Raw genomic sequence first — 26,369 nt, 5'->3', positions numbered from 1 at the left:
CAGCTGCAGGCTGGGAAGGGTTGTGTGCAACTTGTGACTAATACCTATGATGGCATATATATAAATATATATAGAGGGAATATCAAATGGGTTGCTGACACAATTCCATTTGTGACAATTCTCTCCATGTTATGTGACACAGTTGTGAACTTGCCCTTGGGCTATGGAAAGGGACATTTTCAGCACATAGCCCTTGGGTAAGGGTTACAGGTTAGGACAAAAAAAGTCTTAAGGCTATATCTTACTAACTCTTATTCAGAGTTATATAAAATATGATTTACCCTATGTTATGTTCTGTCCATTTGCTATGTACATGCTCATTATAAGGAACATTGCACTTATTTAATGGTTACTAACAAGCTTCTCCTCTTACAGACTGCCAGCCCTCACTGAGAGGGAGTCTCGATTAGAAGCCGTGCAATCCACCTTCCTGGCTGCCTACAATACCACTATTGGCTTGAAGTCTATATCCCCAAGCCCTTCTGGAGCAATCGGAGGCCTTCTGGAGCAGTTTGCACGAGGCGTAGGACTGAGAGGCGCCAGCACTATCGTGTGAAAAACCCACTGGATTACTGGGGAATCTACAAGCCATGCTGTAAGGCTCACGTTGCCCGGGCCGCAGAAGCCATAACACTCAGTTTGATGTTCTGTCTACCTGGAAATTTCCATGTTTATCTGGGTTCTTATATTCTCAAAGGTGCTCTGACATTGGGAAATGGGCAGGGAAACAAATACAGGGGTGCACACATCACAAGTAAGGAAGGCAATCGACATAGGAACGTTCCTAAGGGCTGTAGCAATAGCATTCTGCACTGTAAAGCCATCCAGGACATGGCATGACCTTCATCAGCAACTGATACAAATAGAAAGGGAAATGTTACTGTGCTTACACATTGGCACAGCCATTAGGGGACTTCCTTAGCTATGATATGTACCAGGCTGATGGGATTATGAAAGCGCCATGTTAATGTTCAAGCTCTTTCCATCTCCAGCAAGCTCTGGATAATGACCTTCCACCAAGGACTGGCTCTCCATCTGTAGTAGAACTGCAGCCCCTTCAGTGAGATTGGCAGGGGAGAGCCAATACTTGCAGCTCTACAACAGATGGAGTGCTGGAACCTTCCTGTCTTCTTTATGGAGGTTGGTGAAGACCTCAACCATTTCTAATACAATGTTTTGCTTGTTGCCTCTTGTTTCCACCAACCCTGTGTGATACCAAAGACCCAATTGTCTTCTCCGGAATGCAATTGATGCACCAATACAGCTGCATTTTGTATCCTCCATGTTCCTTCCCTTTATGTCCAGATGATCTTCCCACCAGTTGCACAATCTCTGTCCGATCCGTACTGCTGAGATCCAGCTTCTGTCCTGCTTGTTCTATGTAATAACTTGGAAAAGTCAATCCTTTCTATGGTGACAGCCAATCAAACTACTATTGGAACTGTTCACACTTACGATACTACTGCAGTCACAACAACCTAAATATATTCATTTTATATTTCCCCGTTTGTATTGATTGCTGCTTCGCCACAGTCCGTTACAATTGCATTTTGGTGATGACCTGTTTAGGGGCAGATTAACTAAAGGATGCTGATATTGATGGAACTTTATTAAATGTATTTCATGAAATGGAGCAGTAAAGCAGGCTGGAGATCATACAGATTAACTCCAGTGAGCGCCAGTAATAATAACTAAATAATATTCTAACCATTATCGCTTTTGCAGCTGCTGCTGAACCTCGTGCCAGGAGGCGTTGGGCGGCTATGGGACGGATGGAGGAGTAGTTAGGAGCTGTTGTACCAAGTACAGTCAGTTTGCAATGTGCTGTGAATGACTGGAGTTTAACAATTTAGGAGCTGCTCACTGTGCAGCACTACTCTGATTGGTCAGACCTGAAAGACCAATTAGAGGAGGCCTAAGTTTCACTATGGATGTGTCAAACACTTCAACAAAATTAACCTACTCAAACAATGAGTGTAAGAAGCCTGCCTGCTCCTTACACCCACACCCTTCAATTACACACTAGCTCATTTCTTTCCTCTTTGTGGTGCCTGCCAGCTTCACTACTCAGCTACTCTCCTTCCTCCCATCCGCTCATTCACATGCGGCCCACTCTCATATATATACCTGCCCCGCTCCGTCCTTTCCTTTTCTCTCCCTCGTGTGCCTGCCCACTGCCTGACAATGTTCCCTTGCATTCCTTTTTGGCTATGTGCCCCAAAAAAATCTTTTGCACACACATTTTCAATTTTTGTGTGCATTTTTAAAAACTATGTGCTCAGGTCAAACTACAAAATTTTGTGGTTTTGCACAAACTTCTTTGTACACACCACAATTTGTTGTGTCCACTGGCCACTGCTCACACCTTCACCTTCACGCTTTAGTTTATGCCTGCCTGTTCCTTTGTATAGTATATGCCTAGTAGGGTGGCCTATAGTAGCATTGGCATAATAGCCTCTGGGAAGGGACTGGGGCTGTGGGATAGCAGGTATAGTAGGGAGAGATGGTGCCTATAGTAGCAGTGGGATAATAGCCTCTGGGAAGGGACTGTGGCTGTGGGATAGCAGGTATAGTAGGGAGAGATGGTGCCTATAGTAGCAGTGGGGGGATAATAGCCTCTGGGAAAGGACTGGGGCTGTGGGATAGCAGGTATAGTAGGGAGAGATGGTGCCTATAGTAGCAGTGGGGGGATAATAGCCTCTGGGAAAGGACTGGGGCTGTGGGATAGCAGGTATAGTAGGGAGAGATGGTGCCTATAGTAGCAGTGGGGGGATAATAGCCTCTGGGAAAGGACTGGGGCTGTGGAATAGCAGGTATAGTAGGGAGAGATGGTGCCTATAGTAGCAGTGGGATAATAGCCTCTGGGAAGGGACTGGGGCTGTGGGATAGCAGGTATAGTAGGGAGAGATGGTGCCTATAGTAGCAGTGGGGGGATAATAGCCTCTGGGAAGGGACTGGGGCTGTGGGATAGCAGGTATAGTAGGGAGAGATGGTGCCTATAGTAGCAGTGGGATAATAGCCTCTGGGAAGGGACTGGGGCTATGGGATAGCAGGTATAGTAGGGAGAGATGGTGCCTATAGTAGCAGTGGGGGGATAATAGCCTCTGGGAAGGGACTGGGGCTGTGGGATAGCAGGTATAGTAGGGAGAGATGGTGCCTATAGTAGCAGTGGGGGGATAATAGCCTCTGGGAAGGGACTGGGGCTGTGGGATAGCAGGTATAGTAGGGAGAGATGGTGCCTATAGTAGCAGTGGGGGGATAATAGCCTCTGGGAAGGGACTGGGGCTGTGGGATAGCAGGTATAGTAGGGAGAGATGGTGCCTATAGTAGCAGTGGGATAATAGCCTCTGGGAAGGGACTGGGGCTATGGGATAGCAGGTATAGTAGGGAGAGAATTTTATTAAAATATATTTAACAAATACAATAAAACAATAATTACATTTCAATCAAGCAAAAAACAAAAAAAACAAAAACAAAAAAAAAAATATATAAATCAATATTACATCAAAAACAAAACGTACCTTCCTGCAAAGCATCTTATTTCTTACAGATCATTATAAAACACATATCAAGAGGCATCTTTATGTTTCTTTTTTTTGAGAATTGTCCAAACATTTCCCAGCAGACCGTTTAACCTGTACCCGCACACCTGCCCCCTGACTCTCCATCACATCTTGCTCCCCCAACTCCCCTTCCTCCAGTGACTCCTTTTCTGCCCCCTGAGACTGAAAAGCCCCTTCTCTTTTGCTCTTCTTCCTGCTGGAGATGATATCAGATGAGAGACTTTCCCTTTTCTCCCTCTCCTCCTCCTCCTCCTCCTCCATTCTCTCCAACTCTACCTGTTCCTCTGCTATATCCCCCCACGACTTCCCTCCTGGCAAAACAAACCTATTTTCAGTTGGGAGGGTAATTACACCCGGGCACTGAGCCTCCTTAGCTTTATTTGATTTGCTGCCCACCACTATCCAATCATCCCCTCCGCCTCCCTCCTCTTGGGCTGCCTGTACCGCTGCCTGTGCCTTTGCCTGTTTGTTCTCCCCCTCTTTCCCTCTCACCTCTGTTGGGCGCCCCCTGTCTGTCTCTCTTGCCCCACCTGCCCTCTCCTCCCCCCTTCCCTCAGTCTGGGGCAAGTTCTCCCCTGGCATTGGGGTACTCATTACTTTTTCCAGATTGGGACAAGCCTTCCTAATGTTGCGCCAGGCGTCGGGGCAGGCCCTATAAGCATGGCCGGATTGCATACACAGGTTACACTTTATGGCCTTTACACACTCCTTGCTTGGGTGCCCAGTCTCCCCACACAAAGCACATTTCTGTATGTTGCACTTTACAGCATAATGCCTGTTGGACCCACATTTATAGCATAGCCTGGGCTGGCCCACATAGAAACAGACACCCCTTGCTTTCCCAATGAAAAAGGAATTTGGGAGATGTTTCTGAACATTCTGATCCACATGCAGTTTCACTTGGACTTTATACCCCCCTACCCAGAATCCCTCCTCATCAAACACCGGCTCCAGGGGGGATAGGACAGTGCACTGGCGCCGGAGCCATATGAGGATGTCCTGCTCATGCACTGTCTCTCTCTTCATGATAATGGTGACCAGTTTGGTTTCGGGTTTGGACACCGGTATTACCCTAAACCCCTCCCACTCCTTGGCCCCTTTACTCAGATGGTACCGCCTCCAGAACTCCTCTAACCCTTGGGATAACTTATAGCTTAAATCAAACTCTGTGTCTGTGACACTCAGTAAGGCATAAACATCCTGTGGGGTAAAACCCAGCAACTGTTTAATAATGTTTCTGCCCACAAACCTGCGCCCCGGGAAATCCTCCCTCTCTTTCTCCCACTTAATTTTCACAACATTTTTCCTCTTATCAAACTCATCATCAAACTCCTCATCCTGCTCACGTGCAAAGAATCTCCTTCCCTCCCAAACACTGCCCCCCGCAGCCCCAGCAACACTCTCAGTCCCCCCTTGCACATTGCTTTCCCCAGCAGAATAAACAACATTTTTTCCTTCCCCTCCCCCCTCACTCACACACATTGCATTACCTGCAATCACCTGCACCTCAGCTGCACCACTCTCAGCTGCTTGCCCCACACTGCCCCCAGCACTCACCCCACTCACGGCAGCTGCACACACACTATCAGTATTGGAAAGACCGTTACTATGCACAATGTTAGTAGCAACGCTACATTCAGTAAAAGTTTTTGAAACTTCAGTCTCTTTGAGCAGTTCAGCAACTTTTAGCAGTCTCTCAGCAGTCACATTGCCCTCCTTCATCTGCTCAAATCTCTGTTTGTTGTCATACAGTTCCTTCCATGGCTCTATAACAGCCAGAATGTCTTTAATGTTAATTTCAGTCTCTTCCAGCTCCTTATTGTGGAAAGCCAACTCCCTGATGTACTGAGTTCTCCTCTCTCCTCTCAGCAACTTCTGATTTTTTATCAGTCTGTCAATGTCTCTGTTTAAATTGTTTTGCTTCTCCTCCAAACACCGCAGCTCCTTCAAAGCATTAATAATTGTATCATACTGTATTACAGTCTCAGTACCTTTGTGCACTTCCCCAGCCTTCCCCAGGGGCCCGGCAGCCATTACCTGTTCACTCTCCAGGGCCACACGGCTTCCATGCACCTCACAAGCAGCAGCCATTTCCTGGTCACTCCGAGCGCTTTCTGCAACTTTTAGGGCCACACAGCTTCCATGTTCCTCACAGGCAGCAGCCATCTCCTGGTTGGTCAGAGCACTTTCTGCAACTTCCAGGGCCATATGGCTTCCAAGCTCCTCACTGCCAGCAGCCATTTTGCAGTCATCAGACTCTCCTCTCACCTCCTGGTCTGCCTCTGTTGTAGCTCCGCAGCTCCCTGCAGTTACTCCAACACTGGCGCCCAGGTCCTCAGAGTCACTCTCCATGCCGCTTTGGGAACAGCTTTTGCTTTTCTTTTCCTTCCCTTTAAGAGAGCAGGAAACATTGCCCTCTGCAGTGCGCTCCACTGTCACCACAATGTTGGACCCAGTGGCCTTCTTGCTGCTTCTCAAACGGGTTTTCACTACCCGGCTAAACGGTTTAATCGCTTTCTTCCCCATTGAGCAGGGAAAAACAGCAAAAAACAAAGAAAAAATACCCACAAAAACTAACCCCCAGACCCAGCCGGGCCTGGGAGAAAGTCACAACTCCACAGAGCACTCAGAGCACCTCCACTCAGTAGCAACAACAATGAGCAAATGGCCTCTGGGAAGGGGGTGTGGCTGTGGAATAGCAGGTATAGTAGGGAGAGATGGTGCCTATAGTAGCAGTGGGATAATAGCCTCTGGGAAGGGACTGGGGCTATGGGATAGCAGGTATAGTAGGGAGAGATGGTGCCTATAGTAGCAGCGGGGGGATAATAGCCTCTGGGAAGGGACTGGGGCTGTGGGATAGCAGGTATAGTAGGGAGAGATGGTGCCTATAGTAGCAGTGGGATAATAGCCTCTGGGAAGGGACTGGGGCTATGGGATAGCAGGTATAGTAGGGAGAGATGGTGCCTATAGTAGCAGCGGGGGGATAATAGCCTCTGGGAAGGGACTGGGGCTGTGTGATAGCAGGTATAGTAGGGAGAGATGGTGCCTATAGTAGCAGTGGGGGGATAATAACCTCTGGGAAGGGACTGGGGCTATGGGATAGCAGGTATAGTAGGGAGAGATGGTGCCTATAGTAGCAGTGGGGGGATAATAGCCTCTGGGAAGGGACTGGGGCTGTGGGATAGCAGGTATAGTAGGGAGAGATGGTGCCTATAGTAGCAGTGGGGGGATAATAGCCTCTGGGAAAGGATTATGAATGTGGAATAGAAAGTATAGTTGAACCAGTGTCAGTGTTACTCAATCTGTGGCCCATCACTTGTTGCTGAACTACAGCTAGGAACACCATCTAACAGTCTATACCATAAGTAGGTTCCACAGCCCCAGTTTATATAAATAATTTGGCCCAGAGTGTGTTTTGCCTCAGGCTTCATCGCTGCTAGACAGTTGGTGGGTGCCCTTATTGCATATTAGAGGGTGGGATATTGGGCAAAACATCTCATTTTTCATTTATTTTTCCCCATCAGTCATTTCCATAGATGAAAGGCAGAGAAATGAATGTATATATACAGAGCCGCATGAATATGATTTACGCTCCCTTTCCTGCCCACATTCGACAAACAAGATAACGCAGCCGTCGCCATTTTTATTTGCCATTCTGTAGAATCTCATAAATATTCTCTGCGGAGCGAGCGAAATGAAATGGAAATTGTAGCAGATCTGTAGGTAGCGGGAAAGGTCACCCTTCTGCGCTCGTTATCTGTGCCATAACTTCATTGTCTCTGATGGTTTCTAAATAAATATTGCTCTTCCCTGCGTGCCGGCCTAGTGGGGGGATTAATAGAATGATCCCAGGCAATGATTATGTGTCTGTCTGCCTGTAACTCAATGCTTACTATCGATAGTAATTAGCTGGCAGCTCTCATTACTCGATCGGCAGTCAGTACTGCGCATATCACCCCCGGACTCCTAAACCAAGGAAAAGGGCAGACAGCAGAACTGGGTTTTTGGGCCCATAATGCAGCGGGCAGGGGCACCTCTCCTTCCACCATGGCAGCCCCTCAATACTGCACCAATTGCCAGAGGGAGAAAAGTGACATAAGAGTGGGCCCGTCCACCCCAGGTAAGGCCACTTTAGTCATTCCCTTTGTGCCATATTTGCTGGGGCTCCCAACTTCCTATTGGTTCAGTTGGTGCAAATAAGAATCAATTCCCTCTCCTATATAAAGTTTGTTTGTCCGCAGTGCTGTCATAGATATTCTGGGATAATCATCAAGGGTTAAAGAATAAGTAAAACTAACCTTTTTTTTAAATCACTAAAATGACCGTGTACACCCCACAGAAATACCTTTCTCCCTACATGCAGATTTATTTTGTTTCTTTATTACAGCCAGTTCAACTGCAGCTCTTTCACTGACTTCCTTGTCTAGCATGAAGCTCCGCCCTCTTTTGCTTTCTGAGCCCTCCTTTATCCGACTATGATGAACTCAAAGAGGTGCCTTACTGTGCATGCCTGATTGATTGTAATTGGAGCAGAGGCAGTGAGCATGCCCAGTAGGCACCTCTTTGAGGTCTTTATAGCAGGAGAGAGGAGGGCTCAGAAAGCAAGAGGGGGCGGAGCCCCATGCTAGACAAGGAAGTCGGTGAAAGAGCTGCAGTTCAGCTGCTTGTAATAGAGAAACAAAATAAATCTGCATTTATTCTGGGGGATGTACAGAGTAATTGTAGTGGATTTTATAATAAAGGGCTTACTTGTCCTTTATAAGAAGTATAAGAATTTTGGTTAATTGAAAGTAATGTTTCCCCTCGTGTATTTTGTTGCTATTTGCTGTTCAGTTTGGCTGTGTTTACTTTGGAACTGAGGAAGCTCTGATGTGCTCCAGATTGCACTAGAGCCATGACTACTGTAACCCTTTGCCTACAGGTTGGTTCCAGCCCAGAGCTGGCTACATATGGGCACAGGGCAACAACAACAAAAGTAGTCACAACATGGTTACAAGTATTTACAATCCTTTTGGGTCTGACAGTTTCTGTATACAGGATGGCTGTAAACTTAAATTGAGATAGAATCACTTAAAGGGCCACTTGCCTCCTGGTGAGACAGCCCAGACCCTAGAGCACAGGATCACATTGTACAATGGCTTCTTCCTGACTCCTCCCACGGACTAATGCCTGAAAAGCACCTGGCTAGAAATGCAGTATATAAAGAACTTACTGTACCAGCCCAGTCGTTCATAGGCCCTGTAACAGTAATGACCCAGGCCTTTACAATTCTGCACAGCAGCTCCCCATCTTGGATTTGATAGGAGTGTCAGTGGCACTGCACGCGCTCAGTGGGCTCTGGGTAGGTGTTGGGAAGCTCAGGGGCATCAGAAATCAGATGCTACTGGGCTGATTAAGTGCCAGCAGCACAGAGTATGTGCAGGGAATCAGCAGGAAAGATGAGGGGGGGCTACTGGGGCATCTTTGGGGGCACAGATCTTCCCTGCTAAAGGGCTGTGGGTGCCTTGGGCTGGTACAGAAGCACAGAACATAACGTAAAGTATCTGTAGCCAAGTTCTGTGCTGAGTTTAGTTCTCCTGTAGGGTTCTGGGAGGGGCTGAAACCCACCCCGTGACGCAGCTCCTCGCTACTTAAACAAAAGTCGAATGTATCTTTTCTTCTTTCCCTTGAATTTTAATGTTTTTTTATTTTACGTTTGGGTTCTGGGGAAGTGGCGCCGCACTTGATACTGTACAGATCTTTGTGAATCTGCCCTTTTTATTCTTTCAGCCACATTTTTTTTTGCATTGAGCTTTTTATGACTTTTATTAAAAATATTTTTTGAAATAATAACTGTGTTGGTGGGTTCTGATTGGTCCTGCCTCTAATAGCAGAGCTGGGGTGTGGGTGTGGCTTGAACAGGAAGCAGCATTAGCTGGGGGGGCTGCAGGCTGGAACCCCCTGATGGATATGTTGGATATAGAGAGACAGAATAATGGTAATAGCCCGTGAATAAAGGACGTCAGTTGCCCACAATGCAATTCCTTGTGCTGGAATTTATAACCGGCTGCTGTTTGGAAACCACCTGTATAAAGTGCAATATTGGGGTGAGGAGCATCTGAACCCCTGAGCAATAAAGAAAAGCAATGGGCTCACCCTTTATCTTCCATTCATACGTGTTTGCATATGGAGAAGCCATTGGATGCCCTCAACCCACAAGGGTTCAGTGTAGGTGCCCCTGTACTCGTACTGTACCCCAATATGCCCATGGCACCTACTGTATACAATATGGTATGTGGAATTCCGTCGAGAGGGGGGGGGGTTAGGGAGTCATTGACCCCATCGCGTTATGACAACCGGTGGGGGCAAGAGAAGGGAGCGCAGGCTAGGGGTAGGCTGGAGAGGTTCCTGCCTGGTGCCCCCCAATCATTGCACCCTCTTCTGCCTACCCCTAGTTCCACTCCTGCAGTTGCAGCACACTCCAGTATAACTGAGCCCTGTACTAGAGTCCTGGGTGGAATCAGTTTTTGAAACCCGTAACCCGCATTTTTATCCTCAACTTGATCTGGGACCCGCTGACCACCATTACACAGGAAGTGATGTTGCTGCAAATTGGAAGTGACATCATCAGAAGCGGGTGGGGAGCTAAAAATGTTTTTCAAACAACGACATATACTCTTAAAGACCCACCAACTATCAATACCCGCTTCCAAAAATTCTACCCACAACCTGCAGGTTACTTTTTTTAAAAAAAAATTTGTGGGTAACTCACAGGTATCAGACCCACTGCAGGAGTATACCCCATACAGCTGCCAGGGCTGGATTCCAGGGTTCCCTATGGGCTGGTAGGTGCTCCTACTTGTGCTACTTCAATTGCCAATGCCAATGGTATCATTGATTCTTAGAAGTTTCCATATTCCAGGCAGTGCTTTGGGGCTGCCATTATTCAGCCCAGAGGGGTCAGTACAGGGATAGATACACGGGTTTGTTAGTAGGGTTCTTACCAAGGGTACGGTGACTTAAGAAGAAGGCAGTGCTTTTTTTTTTATAAGCCTTTTATTATTGGAGTATACTATACTCAACGCTAATGTCCTCCCCAGGAGCCCCGGTGTTTAGTGTGACACGGATGTGATGATGACACTTTGCGAGTATGGCACAATGATGTCACTTCAGAGCCCCCAAATATCTGTTGTTAACTGATAAACATGGTGGTAGATCTTTAATTATACAACCAGCCATCTCATGGGAGTTACTAGGGTCAGTTGCACTTAATGGTAGAGAAACTGTGGTGTCCAGTCCCTCGCACCAGGGTCCATGTTGCATTGGGGTACTAGGCCCTAACTACCCCAGCCCCTCTTTTCTGGGTCCCTGTCTGGGCAAAGTACTGCCAGGTCACTGATCCTTCTCTCCCTCCCTGTGCCTAATTCTCACCAACTATAGTGAGCTGGACCAATCTACCCTGTTACTAAATAACCTCTTTACTTCTCCTCCTTAGTACCCCATTATGTAATAAAAGGCACAAAGTTTGCCCAGGAGCAGTAGCCCAATGCAACCTATGGGATGCTTCTATTTAAACAGGTGACCAGTAAATGTTACCTGCTGATTGGTTGCAGTAGGTGATAAGAACTTTGCTCCTGATATTACATAACCCCATTAATCTTATCAACCAAAAAGGAAGTAATGCCCTGTTCTCTCCTTTATATAACCTCTATCTGGGCCTTCCCCTTACTCAACAGCGCCTCTGGCTGATCATCTAGAACTAACAACACTTACATAATTTGCCAAACTGTTATCTGGTTGCTAGGGTCCAACTTATCACTAGCAACCAGGCATTGGTTGGTGTAACAGAATAGGAAATGAATATGCCTGTTGCACCATCGCAGAGCGTTTCAGAGCAACATAAAGTCTCTTCCCCCCTATATAAGATATATAAATGTATTTTGGGCACCAGCTAAAATCCCTCATTCTCCAGTGGATTCCAGCTCTTTGCATCTGTCAGGGATTGTCAGTTTAATCCGTGTATTAGTGCTAATGTGGCACCGAGCAGCCGCGTCTGACCCCCGAATGTCTGTGTTACCGTCGGATAGGGAGATACTGTGTGTGGGGGTGCAGGAATGGGAAGGATACTGTGTGTGGGGTTGCAGGAATGGGAAGGATACTGTGTGTGGGGGTGCAGGAATGGGAAGGATACTGTGTGTGGGGGTGCAGGAATGGGAAGGATACTGTGTGTGGGGGTGCAGGAATGGGAAGGATACTGTGTGTGGGGGTGCAGGAATGGGAAGGATACTGTGTGTGGGGGTGCAGGAATGGGAAGGATACTGTGTGTGGGGGTGCAGGAATGGGAAGGATACTGTGTGTGGGGGTGCAGGAATGGGAAGGATACTGTGTGTGGGGGTGCAGGAATGGGAAGGATACTGTGTGTGGGGGTGCAGGAATGGGAAGGATACTGTGTGTGGGGGTGCAGGAATGGGAAGGATACTGTGTGTGGGGGTGCAGGAATGGGAAGGATACTGTGTGTGGGGGTGCAGGAATGGGAAGGATACTGTGTGTGGGGGTGCAGGAATGGGATCTCATTGGCTGACGGTTCGTTCTCTCCTGGCGTTCAAGGAATTATTCAGAGTTTAGTATAGACTGGTACAGAGAGTAACCTACCTTACTGGGGCATTTATTTAACTACAAATAGCCTACTGAGCCAGGCATATGCCCCTACATGCTCTAGAACTACAACTCCCAGCAGCCCAATAGTGTCTCGGCCACCTGTGTGAACCGGAGGTTGTAGTTCCGCTTCAACAGAACCAAATCAAATACCGGTATTTAATGTCCGGGAATTATTTCCCTTCTGCGGCTAATTGGAGCAGCTTCAAAAGGGGATTGTTTTGCCTTCCTCTGGATCAACTGGCAGTTAGGCAGGTTATATATAGGCATAAAAGGTTGGACACAATGGATGTGTGTTTTCTTTTAAAGGGGAACTCCACCCAAACACAACTTACTTAAGCTTTTTGAAAAGTAAACATAATTACAAGCAACTTTGCAATATACAACAATTAATCGTGATTTTTAATGTAATAATAAGGTTTGGAACATTTCCCTAAGCCCCGCCCCCTGTTCCCCTGCTGGTCTGGCTGGCTACTTTGTGACTCAAATAAAATGTAACAGTAGTTGCCTGCCTTCAGCCTTCAGCCTGCATCCTCCCAATCCCACAATTCCCTGCACACGTGATGTCAATAAGATAAGGAACATCCCAGTGCAATGCATTGTGGGTTATGTAGTTCCTGCATGCTGTCTGTAAGCTGTGGAGAAGTTGTTACAATTTGTAACATCAGTGTTTTAGTCCCTCCTCCCCTGCCAGGATTTCAAATGAAGCAGAAAGAGGAGAACTGTTTTGCAGCTGGATTTCAGCATATAAAATGGTATTTATTCATACTGTTTGAAGGAACGGATTACAGGGATAGGGATATTAGGGGTTTCTGTGTTGTGTGGGGCTCTTTAACTAATTTTCATTCGGAAGCAATAGTTCCCCTTTAACCTAACAATATGTTACTATGACTTATCTTGATAATGCTATAGAAGAACTACTTGCAGATCCACTCACAAGAGCACCATGAGCACAAATAGTTTTCTAAAGAAATAATATGAATAATGCACGGCTCACAGTGTCGGACTGGGACCCCGGGGGCCACTGGGAAAACCTTAGACCATAGGCCCACTTTCCAAATTATTTTTCTTCCTTTCCTCACCCAACCTCTTTATTCTCCTAGTCTCTTTTATTTACATGCTAGCATCTATTCTTCCATCTATTTCTACTCTTCCTTCCCATTCAGAAATAGGGAATGGCCATGAATCAGACCAAATGGTCAGGAGCAGGAGGGCCCACTGACACCTGGGCCACCAGGAGTTTTCCTGGTATCTCCATGGGCCAGTCCGGCACTGACAGTCCATGTAAACACCCAGTTTAGTCCTTTCCCTTACCCCACAGTATCAGGGCACAGTATTAGGGCACAGTATTAGGGCACAGTATCCGGGCACAGTATCCGGGCACAGTATCCGGGCACAGTATCAGGGCACAGTATCCGGGCACAGAATCCGGGCACAGTATCCGGGCACAGTATCAGGGCACAGTATCAGGGCACAGTGTCAGGGCACAGTGTCAGGGCACAGTGTCAGGGCACAGTATCAGGGCACAGTATCAGGGCACAGTATCCGGGCACAGTATCCGGGCACAGTATCAGGGCACAGTATCAGGGCACAGTATCAGGGCACAGTGTCAGGGCACAGTGTCAGGGCACAGTGTCAGGGCTCAGTGTCAGGGCACAGTGTCAGGGCTCAGTGTCAGGGCACAGTATCAGGGCACAGTATCAGGGCACAGTATCCGGGCACAGTATCCGGGCACAGTATCAGGGCACAGTATCAGGGCACAGTATCAGGGCACAGTATCAGGGCACAGTATCAGGGCACAGTATCAGGGCACAGTATCAGGGCACAGTATCCGGGCACAGTGTCAGGGCACAGTATCAGGGCACAGTATCAGGGCACAGTAACCGGGCACAGTAACCGGGCACAGTATCCGGGCACAGCATTGGGCCCAATGTCTCCAGACAGAACGGCACAAGAACTATTTGTCTGAAGCCTCATTTTGTTGTTTCAGGGCAGGCGTCAGTTATCCCGGGGAGAGAAAACACTGGATTGCGCGCACTAAAACTATAGGATTTGCCTTGTTTCTCTCCAGATGGCACGGGGAAGACTAACCCGGGGGCACCTAATGCAGCTGGATAATAAAACCTCTGCCTACTCTGATCCAAGCCTCTCACATCTTGTTCTCTAATGTGCCCTCCTATATTCTCTATACAATGCCATTTAGAATTCAGTCTGATGGTACAAGCTCAGGGGGCCCAGGCAGAGCTTTGAGCTCCAGGCTTTAGTGCTTCTCAAAGGCAAAGAGAGGAGCCGGCTTCTCGGCACAGTATAATGGGGGCAAGGTGCCTTCTCTCTGGTACAAACTTCTGCCCACATCTTCCTTCGTTTGTTCATTAAATCACAGACCTTTAAGCAGTTTTATCTCAGAACAGAAAGTGTCTGGACATACATGCACTCAGTGGGTCAGTACAGCGAGCCTGCCAGGCTATTATCAGTGCCAAACCCCTTCTGGCTTTTACGGATCAGTATTGTCTTTTACACTGTCTGTGTAGCACCGGGCCGGACACAATGGGATCATCTAATAACTGTCAGTAAAGATGATAAGGCACAATGAGAATAACCCTTATCTGGGGCTGTGTAAGTCACATTTCTAGATAGCATTCTAACGCAGAAAGGAAAACTATAATAATGCAGAAAAAGTCATGTACCCTCTAATATGCCCTCTAATATGCAGTTCACCCCCTAAATCCCCCCAACTCATACGCAGCATGGTACGAACTGGGACAAGGTCACCTTTTATGGTTTTCAAACGTAGTTTTTTCTTACTCCTTTCTAAGAACTGGTTCTAGTTCTGTACAGTACTTATGTATAGTGTATTTGTGGGGATAATACCCTCTGGGAAGGGACTGGGGCTGTGGGATAGCAGGTATAGTAGGGAGAGATGGTGCCTATAGTAGCAGTGGGGGGGATAATAGCCTCTGGGAAGGGACTGGGGCTGTGGGATAGCAGGTATAGTAGGGAGAGATGGTGCCTATAGTAGCAGTGGGATAATAGCCTCTGGGAAGGGACTGGGGCTGTGGGATAGCAGGTATAGTAGGGAGAGATGGTGCCTATAGTAGCAGTGGGGGGATAATAGCCTCTGGGAAGGGACTGGGGCTGGGGGATAGCAGGTATAGTAGGGAGAGATGGTGCCTGTAGTAGCAGTGGGGGGATAATAGCCTCTGGGAAGGGACTGGGGCTGTGGGATAGCAGGTATAGTAGGGAGAGATGGTGCCTATAGTAGCAGTGGGGGGATAATAGCCTCTGGGAAGGGACTGGGGCTGTGGGATAGTAGGTATAGTAGGGAGAGATGGTGCCTATAGTAGCAGTGGGGGGGATAATAGCCTCTGGGAAGGGACTGGGGCTGTGGGATAGCAGGTATAGTAGGGAGAGATGGTGCCTATAGTAGCAGTGGGATAATAGCCTCTGGGAAGGGACTGGGGCTGTGGGATAGCAGGTATAGTAGGGAGAGATGGTGCCTATAGTAGCAGTGGGGGATAATAGCCTCTGGGAAGGGACTGGGGCTGGGGGATAGCAGGTATAGTAGGGAGAGATGGTGCCTGTAGTAGCAGTGGGGGGATAATAGCCTCTGGGAAGGGACTGGGGCTGTGGGATAGCAGGTATAGTAGGGAGAGATGGTGCCTATAGTAGCAGTGGGGGGATAATAGCCTCTGGGAAGGGACTGGGGCTGTGGGATAGCAGGTATAGTAGGGAGAGATGGTGCCTATAGTAGCAGTGGGGGGATAATAGCCTCTGGGAAGGGACTGGGGCTGTGGGATAGCAGGTATAGTAGGGAGAGATGGTGCCTATAGTAGCAGTGGGATAATAGCCTCTGGGAAGGGACTGTGGCTGTGGGATAGCAGGTATAGTAGGGAGAGATGGTGCCTATAGTAGCAGTGGGATAATAGCCTCTGGGAAGGGACTGTGGCTGTGGGATAGCAGGTATAGTAGGGAGAGATGGTGCCTATAGTAGCAGTGGGGGGATAATAGCCTCTGGGAAGGGACTGGGGCTGTGGGATAGCAGGTATAGTAGGGAGAGATGGTGCCTATAGTAGCAGTGGGGGGATAATAGCCTCTGGGAAGGGACTGTGGCTGTGGGATAGCAGGTATAGTAGGGAGAGATGGTGCCTATAGTAGCAGTGGGGGGATAATAGCCTCTGGGAAGGGACTGTGGCTGTGGGATAGCAGGTATAGTAGGGAGAGATGGTGCCTATAGTAGCAGTGGGGGGATAATAGCCTCTGGGAAGGGACTGGGGCTGTGGGATAGCAGGTATAGTAGGGAGAGATGGTGCCTATAGTAGCAGTGGGGGGATAATAGCCTCTGGGAAGGGACTGGGGCTGTGGGATAGCAGGTATAGTAGGGAGAGATGGTGCCTATAGTAGCAGTGGGGGGATAATAGCCTCTGGGAAGGGACTGTGGCTGTGGGATAGCAGGTATAGTAGGGAGAGATGGTGCCTATAGTAGCAGTGGGGGGATAATAGCCTCTGGGAAGGGACTGGGGCTGTGGGATAGCAGGTATAGTAGGGAGAGATGGTGCCTATAGTAGCAGTGGGATAATAGCCTCTGGGAAGGGACTGGGGCTGTGGGATAGCAGGTATAGTAGGGAGAGATGGTGCCTATAGTAGCAGTGGGATAATAGCCTCTGGGAAGGGACTGGGGCTGTGGGATAGCAGGTATAGTAGGGAGAAGATGGTGCCTATAGTAGCAGTGGGGGGATAATAGCCTCTGGGAAGGGACTGGGGCTGTGGGATAGCAGGTATAGTAGAGAGAGATGGTGCCTATAGTAGCAGTGGGGGGATAATAGTCTCTGGGAAGGGAGTGTGGCTGTGGGATAGCAGGTATAGTAGGGAGAGATGGTGCCTATAGTAGCAGTGGGATAATAGCCTCTGGGAAGGGACTGGGGCTGTGGGATAGCAGGTATAGTAGAGAGAGATGGTGCCTATAGTAGCAGTGGGGGGATAATAGCCTCTGGGAAGGGAGTGTGGCTGTGGGATAGCAGGTATAGTAGGGAGAGATGGTGCCTATAGTAGCAGTGGGGGGATAATAGCCTCTGGGAAGGGACTGGGGCTGTGGGATAGCAGGTATAGTAGGGAGAGATGGTGCCTATAGTAGCAGTGGGGGGATAATAGCCTCTGGGAAGGGACCGTGGCTGTGGGATAGCAGGTATAGTAGGGAGAGATGGTGCCTATAGTAGCAGTGGGGGGATAATAGCCTCTGGGAAGGGACTGGGGCTGTGGGATAGCAGGTATAGTAGGGAGAGATGGTGCCTATAGTAGCAGTGGGGGGATAATAGCCTCTGGGAAGGGACTGTGGCTGTGGGATAGCAGGTATAGTAGGGAGAGATGGTGCCTATAGTAGCAGTGGGGGGATAATAGCCTCTGGGAAGGGACTGGGGCTGTGGGATAGCAGGTATAGTAGGGAGAGATGGTGCCTATAGTAGCAGTGGGGGGATAATAGCCTCTGGGAAGGGACCGTGGCTGTGGGATAGCAGGTATAGTAGGGAGAGATGGTGCCTATAGTAGCAGTGGGATAATAGCCTCTGGGAAGGGACTGGGGCTGTGGGATAGCAGGTATAGTAGGGAGAGATGGTGCCTATAGTAGCAGTGGGGGGATAATAGCCTCTGGGAAGGGACTGGGGTTGTGGGATAGCAGGTATAGTAGGGAGAGATGGTGCCTATAGTAGCAGTGGGATAATAGCCTCTGGGAAGGGACTGGGGCTGTGGGATAGCAGGTATAGTAGGGAGAGATGGTGCCTATAGTAGCAGTGGGGGGATAATAGCCTCTGGGAAGGGACTGGGGCTGTGGGATAGCAGGTATAGTAGGGAGAGATGGTGCCTATAGTAGCAGTGGGGGGGATAATAGCCTCTGGGAAGGGACTGGGGCTGTGGGATAGCAGGTATAGTAGGGAGAGATGGTGCCTATAGTAGCAGTGGGGGGATAATAGCCTCTGGGAAGGGACTGGGGCTGGGGGATAGTAGGTATAGTAGGGAGAGATGGTGCCTATAGTAGCAGTGGGATAATAGCCTCTGGGAAGGGACTGGGGCTGTGGGATAGCAGGTATAGTAGGGAGAGATGGTGCCTATAGTAGCAGTGGGGGGATAATAGCCTCTGGGAAGGGACTGGGGCTGGGGGATAGTAGGTATAGTAGGGAGAGATGGTGCCTATAGTAGCAGTGGGATAATAGCCTCTGGGAAGGGACTGGGGCTGTGGGATAGCAGGTATAGTAGGGAGAGATGGTGCCTATAGTAGCAGTGGGGGGATAATAGCCTCTGGGAAGGGACTGGGGCTGTGGGATAGCAGGTATAGTAGGGAGAGATGGTGCCTATAGTAGCAGTGGGGGGGATAATAGCCTCTGGGAAGGGACTGGGGCTGTGGGATAGCAGGTATAGTAGGGAGAGATGGTGCCTATAGTAGCAGTGGGGGGATAATAGCCTCTGGGAAGGGACTGGGGCTGGGGGATAGTAGGTATAGTAGGGAGAGATGGTGCCTATAGTAGCAGTGGGGGGATAATAGCCTCTGGGAAGGGACTGGGGCTGTGGGATAGCAGGTATAGTAGGGAGAGATGGTGCCTATAGTAGCAGTGGGATAATAGCCTCTGGGAAGGGACTGGGACTGTGGGATAGCAGGTATAGTAGGGAGAGATGGTGCCTATAGTAGTAGTGGGGGGATAATAGCCTCTGGGAAGGGACTGGGACTGTGGGATAGCAGGTATAGTAGGGAGAGATGGTGCCTATAGTAGTAGTGGGGGGATAATAGCCTCTGGGAAGGGACTGGGACTGTGGGATAGCAGGTATAGTAGGGAGAGATGGTGCCTATAGTAGCAGTGGGGGGATAATAGCCTCTGGGAAGGGACTGGGGCTGTGGGATAGCAGGTATAGTAGGGAGAGATGGTGCCTATAGTAGCAGTGGGGGGATAATAGCCTCTGGGAAGGGACTGGGGCTGTGGGATAGCAGGTATAGTAGAGAGAGATGGTGCCTATAGTAGCAGTGGGGGGATAATAGTCTCTGGGAAGGGAGTGTGGCTGTGGGATAGCAGGTATAGTAGGGAGAGATGGTGCCTATAGTAGCAGTGGGATAATAGCCTCTGGGAAGGGACTGGGGCTGTGGGATAGCAGGTATAGTAGAGAGAGATGGTGCCTATAGTAGCAGTGGGGGGATAATAGCCTCTGGGAAGGGAGTGTGGCTGTGGGATAGCAGGTATAGTAGGGAGAGATGGTGCCTATAGTAGCAGTGGGGGATAATAGCCTCTGGGAAGGGACTGGGGCTGTGGGATAGCAGGTATAGTAGGGAGAGATGGTGCCTATAGTAGCAGTGGGGGGATAATAGCCTCTGGGAAGGGACTGGGGCTGTGGGATAGCAGGTATAGTAGGGAGAGATGGTGCCTATAGTAGCAGTGGGGGGATAATAGCCTCTGGGAAGGGACCGTGGCTGTGGGATAGCAGGTATAGTAGGGAGAGATGGTGCCTATAGTAGCAGTGGGATAATAGCCTCTGGGAAGGGACTGGGGCTGTGGGATAGCAGGTATAGTAGGGAGAGATGGTGCCTATAGTAGCAGTGGGGGGATAATAGCCTCTGGGAAGGGACTGGGGTTGTGGGATAGCAGGTATAGTAGGGAGAGATGGTGCCTATAGTAGCAGTGGGATAATAGCCTCTGGGAAGGGACTGGGGCTGTGGGATAGCAGGTATAGTAGGGAGAGATGGTGCCTATAGTAGCAGTGGGGGGATAATAGCCTCTGGGAAGGGACTGGGGTTGTGGGATAGCAGGTATAGTAGGGAGAGATGGTGCCTATAGTAGCAGTGGGATAATAGCCTCTGGGAAGGGACTGGGGCTGTGGGATAGCAGGTATAGTAGGGAGAGATGGTGCCTATAGTAGCAGTGGGGGGATAATAGCCTCTGGGAAGGGACTGGGGCTGGGGGATAGTAGGTATAGTAGGGAGAGATGGTGCCTATAGTAGCAGTGGGGGGATAATAGCCTCTGGGAAGGGACTGGGGCTGTGGGATAGCAGGTATAGTAGGGAGAGATGGTGCCTATAGTAGCAGTGGGGGGATAATAGCCTCTGGGAAGGGACTGGGGCTGTGGGATAGCAGGTATAGTAGGGAGAGATGGTGCCTATAGTAGCAGTGGGGGGATAATAGCCTCTGGGAAGGGACCGTGGCTGTGGGATAGCAGGTATAGTAGGGAGAGATGGTGCCTATAGTAGCAGTGGGATAATAGCCTCTGGGAAGGGACTGGGGCTGTGGGATAGCAGGTATAGTAGGGAGAGATGGTGCCTATAGTAGCAGTGGGGGGATAATAGCCTCTGGGAAGGGACTGGGGTTGTGGGATAGCAGGTATAGTAGGGAGAGATGGTGCCTATAGTAGCAGTGGGATAATAGCCTCTGGGAAGGGACTGGGGCTGTGGGATAGCAGGTATAGTAGGGAGAGATGTTGCCTATAGTAGCAGTGGGGGGATAATAGCCTCTGGGAAGGGACTGGGGTTGTGGGATAGCAGGTATAGTAGGGAGAGATGGTGCCTATAGTAGCAGTGGGATAATAGCCTCTGGGAAGGGACTGGGGCTGTGGGATAGCAGGTATAGTAGGGAGAGATGGTGCCTATAGTAGCAGTGGGGGGATAATAGCCTCTGGGAAGGGACTGGGGCTGGGGGATAGTAGGTATAGTAGGGAGAGATGGTGCCTATAGTAGCAGTGGGGGGATAATAGCCTCTGGGAAGGGACTGGGGCTGTGGGATAGCAGGTATAGTAGGGAGAGATGGTGCCTATAGTAGCAGTGGGGGGATAATAGCCTCTGGGAAGGGACTGGGGTTGTGGGATAGCAGGTATAGTAGGGAGAGATGGTGCCTATAGTAGCAGTGGGATAATAGCCTCTGGGAAGGGACTGGGGCTGTGGGATAGCAGGTATAGTAGGGAGAGATGGTGCCTATAGTAGCAGTGGGGGGGATAATAGCCTCTGGGAAGGGACTGGGGCTGTGGGATAGCAGGTATAGTAGGGAGAGATGGTGCCTATAGTAGCAGTGGGGGGGATAATAGCCTCTGGGAAGGGACTGGGGCTGTGGGATAGCAGGTATAGTAGGGAGAGATGGTGCCTATAGTAGCAGTGGGGGGATAATAGCCTCTGGGAAGGGACTGGGGCTGGGGGATAGTAGGTATAGTAGGGAGAGATGGTGCCTATAGTAGCAGTGGGGGGATAATAGCCTCTGGGAAGGGACTGGGGCTGTGGGATAGCAGGTATAGTAGGGAGAGATGGTGCCTATAGTAGCAGTGGGATAATAGCCTCTGGGAAGGGACTGGGACTGTGGGATAGCAGGTATAGTAGGGAGAGATGGTGCCTATAGTAGTAGTAGTGGGGGGATAATAGCCTCTGGGAAGGGACTGGGACTGTGGGATAGCAGGTTATAGTAGGGAGAGATGGTGCCTATAGTAGTAGTGGGGGGATAATAGCCTCTGGGAAGGGACTGGGACTGTGGGATAGCAGGTATAGTAGGGAGAGATGGGTGCCTATAGTAGCAGTGGGGGGATAATAGCCTCTGGGAAGGGGACTGGGGCTGTGGGATAGCAGGTATAGTAGAGAGAGATGGTGCCTATAGTAGCAGTGGGGGGATAATAGTCTCTGGGAAGGGACTGGGGCTGTGGGATAGCAGGTATAGTAGAGAGAGATGGTGCCTATAGTAGCAGTGGGGGGATAATAGTCTCTGGGAAGGGAGTGTGGCTGTGGGATAGCAGGTATAGTAGGAGAGATGGTGCCTATAGTAGCAGTGGGATAATAGCCTCTGGGAAGGGACTGGGGGCTGTGGGATAGCAGGTATAGTAGAGAGAGATGGTGGCCTATAGTAGCAGTGGGGGGATAATAGCCTCTGGGAAGGGACTGGGGCTGTGGGATAGCAGGTATAGTAGGGAGAGATGGTGCCTATAGTAGCAGTGGGGGGATAATAGCCTCTGGGAAGGGACTGGGGCTGTGGGATAGCAGGTATAGTAGGGAGAGATGGTGCCTATAGTAGCAGTGGGGGGATAATAGCCTCTGGGAAGGGACTGGGGTTGTGGGATAGCAGGTATAGTAGGGAGAGATGGTGCCTATAGTAGCAGTGGGATAATAGCCTCTGGGAAGGGACTGGGGCTGTGGGATAGCAGGTATAGTAGGGAGAGATGGTGCCTATAGTAGCAGTGGGGGGATAATAGCCTCTGGGAAGGGACTGGGGCTGTGGGATAGCAGGTATAGTAGGGAGAGATGGTGCCTATAGTAGCAGTGGGGGATAATAGCCTTGGGAAGGGACTGGGGCTGTGGGATAGCAGGTATAGTAGGGAGAGATGGTGCCTATAGTAGCAGTGGGGGGATAATAGCCTCTGGGAAGGGACTGGGGCTGGGGGATAGCAGGTATAGTAGGGAGAGATGGTGCCTATAGTAGCAGTGGGGGGATAATAGCCTCTGGGAAGGGACTGGGGCTGTGGGATAGCAGGTATAGTAGGGAGAGATGGTGCCTATAGTAGCAGTGGGGGATAATAGCCTCTGGGAAGGGACTGGGGCTGTGGGATAGCAGGTATAGTAGGGAGAGATGGTGCCTATAGTAGCAGTGGGGGGATAATAGCCTCTGGGAAGGGACCGTGGCTGTGGGATAGCAGGTATAGTAGGGAGAGATGGTGCCTATAGTAGCAGTGGGATAATAGCCTCTGGGAAGGGACTGGGGCTGTGGGATAGCAGGTATAGTAGGGAGAGATGGTGCCTATAGTAGCAGTGGGGGGATAATAGCCTCTGGGAAGGGACTGGGGTTGTGGGATAGCAGGTATAGTAGGGAGAGATGGTGCCTATAGTAGCAGTGGGATAATAGCCTCTGGGAAGGGACTGGGGCTGTGGGATAGCAGGTGTATAGTAGGGAGAGATGGTGCCTATAGTAGCAGTGGGGGGATAATAGCCTCTGGGAAGGGACTGGGGTGGGGATAGTAGGTATAGTAGGGAGAGATGGTGCCTATAGTAGCAGTGGGGGATAATAGGCCTCTGGGAAGGGACTGGGGGTTGTGGGATAGCAGGTATAGGTAGGGAGAGATGGTGCCTATAGTAGCAGTGGGGGGGATAATAGCCTCTGGGAAGGGACTGGGCTGATGGGATAGCAGGTATAGTAGGAGAGATGGTGCCTATAGTAGCAGTGGGGGGATAATAGCCTCTGGGAAGGGACTGGGGCTGGGGGATAGTAGGTATAGTAGGGAGAGATGGTGCCTATAGTAGCAGTGGGGGGATAATAGCCTCTGGGAAGGGACTGGGGCTGTGGGATAGCAGGTATAGTAGGGAGAGATGGTGCCTATAGTAGCAGTGGGATAATAGCCTCTGGGAAGGGACTGGGACTGTGGGATAGCAGGTATAGTAGGGAGAGATGGTGCCTATAGTAGTAGTGGGGGATAATAGCCTCTGGGAAGGGACTGGGACTGTGGATAGCAGGTATAGTAGGAGAGATGGTGCCTATAGTAGTAGTGGGGGGATAATAGCCTCTGGGAAGGGACTGGGACTGTGGGATAGCAGGTATAGTAGGGAGAGATGGTGCCTATAGTAGCAGTGGGGGGATAATAGCCTCTGGGAAGGGACTGGGGCTGTGGGATAGCAGGTATAGTAGGGAGAGATGGTGCCTATAGTAGCAGTGGGGGATAATAGTCTCTGGGAAGGGAGTGTGGCTGTGGGATAGCAGGTATAGTAGGGAGAGATGGTGCCTATAGTAGCAGTGGGGGGATAATAGCCTCTGGGAAGGGACTGGGGCTGTGGGATAGCAGGTATAGTAGAGAGAGATGGTGCCTATAGTAGCAGTGGGGGGATAATAGTCTCTGGGAAGGGAGTGTGGCTGTGGGATAGCAGGTATAGTAGGGAGAGATGGTGCCTATAGTAGCAGTGGGATAATAGCCTCTGGGAAGGGACTGGGGCTGTGGGATAGCAGGTATAGTAGAGAGAGATGGTGCCTATAGTAGCAGTGCGGGGATAATAGCCTCTGGGAAGGGAGTGTGGCTGTGGGATAGCAGGTATAGTAGGGAGAGATGGTGCCTATAGTAGCAGTGGGGGGATAATAGCCTCTGGGAAGGGACTGGGGCTGTGGGATAGCAGGTATAGTAGGGAGAGATGGTGCCTATAGTAGCAGTGGGGGGATAATAGCCTCTGGGAAGGGACTGGGGCTGTGGGATAGCAGGTATAGTAGGGAGAGATGGTGCCTATAGTAGCAGTGGGGGGATAATAGCCTCTGGGAAGGGACCGTGGCTGTGGGATAGCAGGTATAGTAGGGAGAGATGGTGCCTATAGTAGCAGTGGGATAATAGCCTCTGGGAAGGGACTGGGGCTGTGGGATAGCAGGTATAGTAGGGAGAGATGGTGCCTATAGTAGCAGTGGGGGGATAATAGCCTCTGGGAAGGGACTGGGGTTGTGGGATAGCAGGTATAGTAGGGAGAGATGGTGCCTATAGTAGCAGTGGGATAATAGCCTCTGGGAAGGGACTGGGGCTGTGGGATAGCAGGTATAGTAGGGAGAGATGGTGCCTATAGTAGCAGTGGGGGGATAATAGCCTCTGGGAAGGGACTGGGGCTGGGGGATAGTAGGTATAGTAGGGAGAGATGGTGCCTATAGTAGCAGTGGGGGGGATAATAGCCTCTGGGAAGGGACTGGGGCTGTGGGATAGCAGGTATAGTAGGGAGAGAATTTTATTAAAATATATTAAACAAATACAATTAAACAATAATTACTTTTCAATCAAGCAAAAAAAAAACAAAAAACAAACATATAAATCAATATCACATCAAAAAACAAAACGTACCTCCCTCCAAAGCATCTTATTTCTTACAGATCATTATAAAACACATATCAAGAGGCATCTTTATGTTTCTTTTTTTGAAAATTGTCCAAACATTTCCCAGCAGACCGTTTAACCTGTACCCGCACACCTGCCCCCTGACTCTCCATCACATCTTGCTCCCCCAACTCCCCTTCCTCCAGTGACTCCTTTTCTGCCCCCTGAGACTGAAAAGCCCCTTCTCTTTTGCTCTTCTTCCTGCTGGAGATGATATCAGATGAGAGACTTTTCCTTTTCTCCCTCTCCTCCTCCTCCCCCTCCTCCATTCTCTCCAACTCTACCTGTTCCTCTGCTAAATCCCCCCACGACTTCCCTCCTGGCAAAACAAACCTATTTTCAGTTGGGAGGGTAATTACACCCGGGCACTGAGCCTCCTTAGCTTTATTTGATTTGCTGCCTACCACTATCCAACCATCCCCTCCACCTCCCTCCTCTTGGGCTGCCCGTACCACTGCCTGTGCCTTTGCCTGTTTGTTCTCTCTCTCCTTCCCTCTCATCTCTGTTGGGCGCCCCCTGTCTGTCTCTTTTGCCCCACCTGCCCTCTCCTCCCCCCTTCCCTCAGTCTGGGGCAAGTTCTCCCCTGGCATTGGGGTACTCATTACATTTTCCAGATTGGGACAAGCCTTGCTAATGTTGCGCCAGGCGTCGGGGCAGGCCCTATAAGCATGGCCGGATTGCATACACAGGTTACACTTTATGGCCTTTACACACTCCTTGCTTGGGTGCCCAGTCTCCCCACACAAAGCACATTTCTGTATGTTGCACTTTACAGCATAATGCCTGTTGGACCCACATTTATAGCATAGCCTGGGCTGGCCCACATAGAAACAGACACCCCTTGCTTTCCCAATGAAAAAGGAATTTGGGAGATGTTTCTGAACATTCTGATCCACATACAATTTTACTTGGACTTTATACCCCCCTACCCAGAATCCCTCCTCATCAAACACCGGCTCCAGGGGGGATAGGACAGTGCACTGGCGCCGGAGCCATATGAGGATGTCCTGCTCATGCACTGTCTCTCTCTTCATGATAATGGTGACCAGTTTGGTTTCGGGTTTGGACACCGGTATTACCCTAAACCCCTCCCACTCCTTGGCCTCTTTACTCAGATGGTACCGCCTCCAGAACTCCTCTAACCCTTGGGATAACTTAAAGCTTAAATCAAACTCTGTGTCTGTGACACTCAGCAAGGCATAAACGTCCTGTGGGGTAAAACCCAGCAACTGTTTAATAATGTTTCTGCCCACAAACCTGCGCCCCGGGAAATCCTCCCTCTCTTTCTCCCACTTAATTTTCACAACATTCTTCCTCTTATCAAACTCATCATCAAACTCC

At 49.7% G+C, this 26,369-nt stretch overlaps 1 protein-coding gene across 2 annotated transcripts in view; it reads left to right on the top strand.

Moving 5' to 3' along the window:
* The window catches only part of mtmr14 (myotubularin related protein 14), a 67,577-nt gene extending 66,075 nt beyond the window's left edge, over positions 1-1,502 (top strand). Inside the window, exon 18 of one of the 2 annotated variants that reach the window (XM_012960368.3) lies at positions 376-1,502. In XM_012960368.3, the coding sequence (XP_012815822.1) occupies positions 376-556 (181 nt within the window). In that variant the 3' untranslated portion in view covers positions 557-1,502. 2 annotated transcript variants of the gene reach the window in all.
* The last annotated feature ends 24,867 nt before the right edge of the window (positions 1,503-26,369 follow it).

This window comes from Xenopus tropicalis, chromosome 4, assembly GCF_000004195.4.
Source record: "Xenopus tropicalis strain Nigerian chromosome 4, UCB_Xtro_10.0, whole genome shotgun sequence".
Classification (NCBI taxonomy): Eukaryota; Metazoa; Chordata; class Amphibia; order Anura; family Pipidae; genus Xenopus; species Xenopus tropicalis.
Note: the sequence above shows the minus strand (reverse complement) of the source record. Positions and strands in the feature narration are given on the sequence as shown.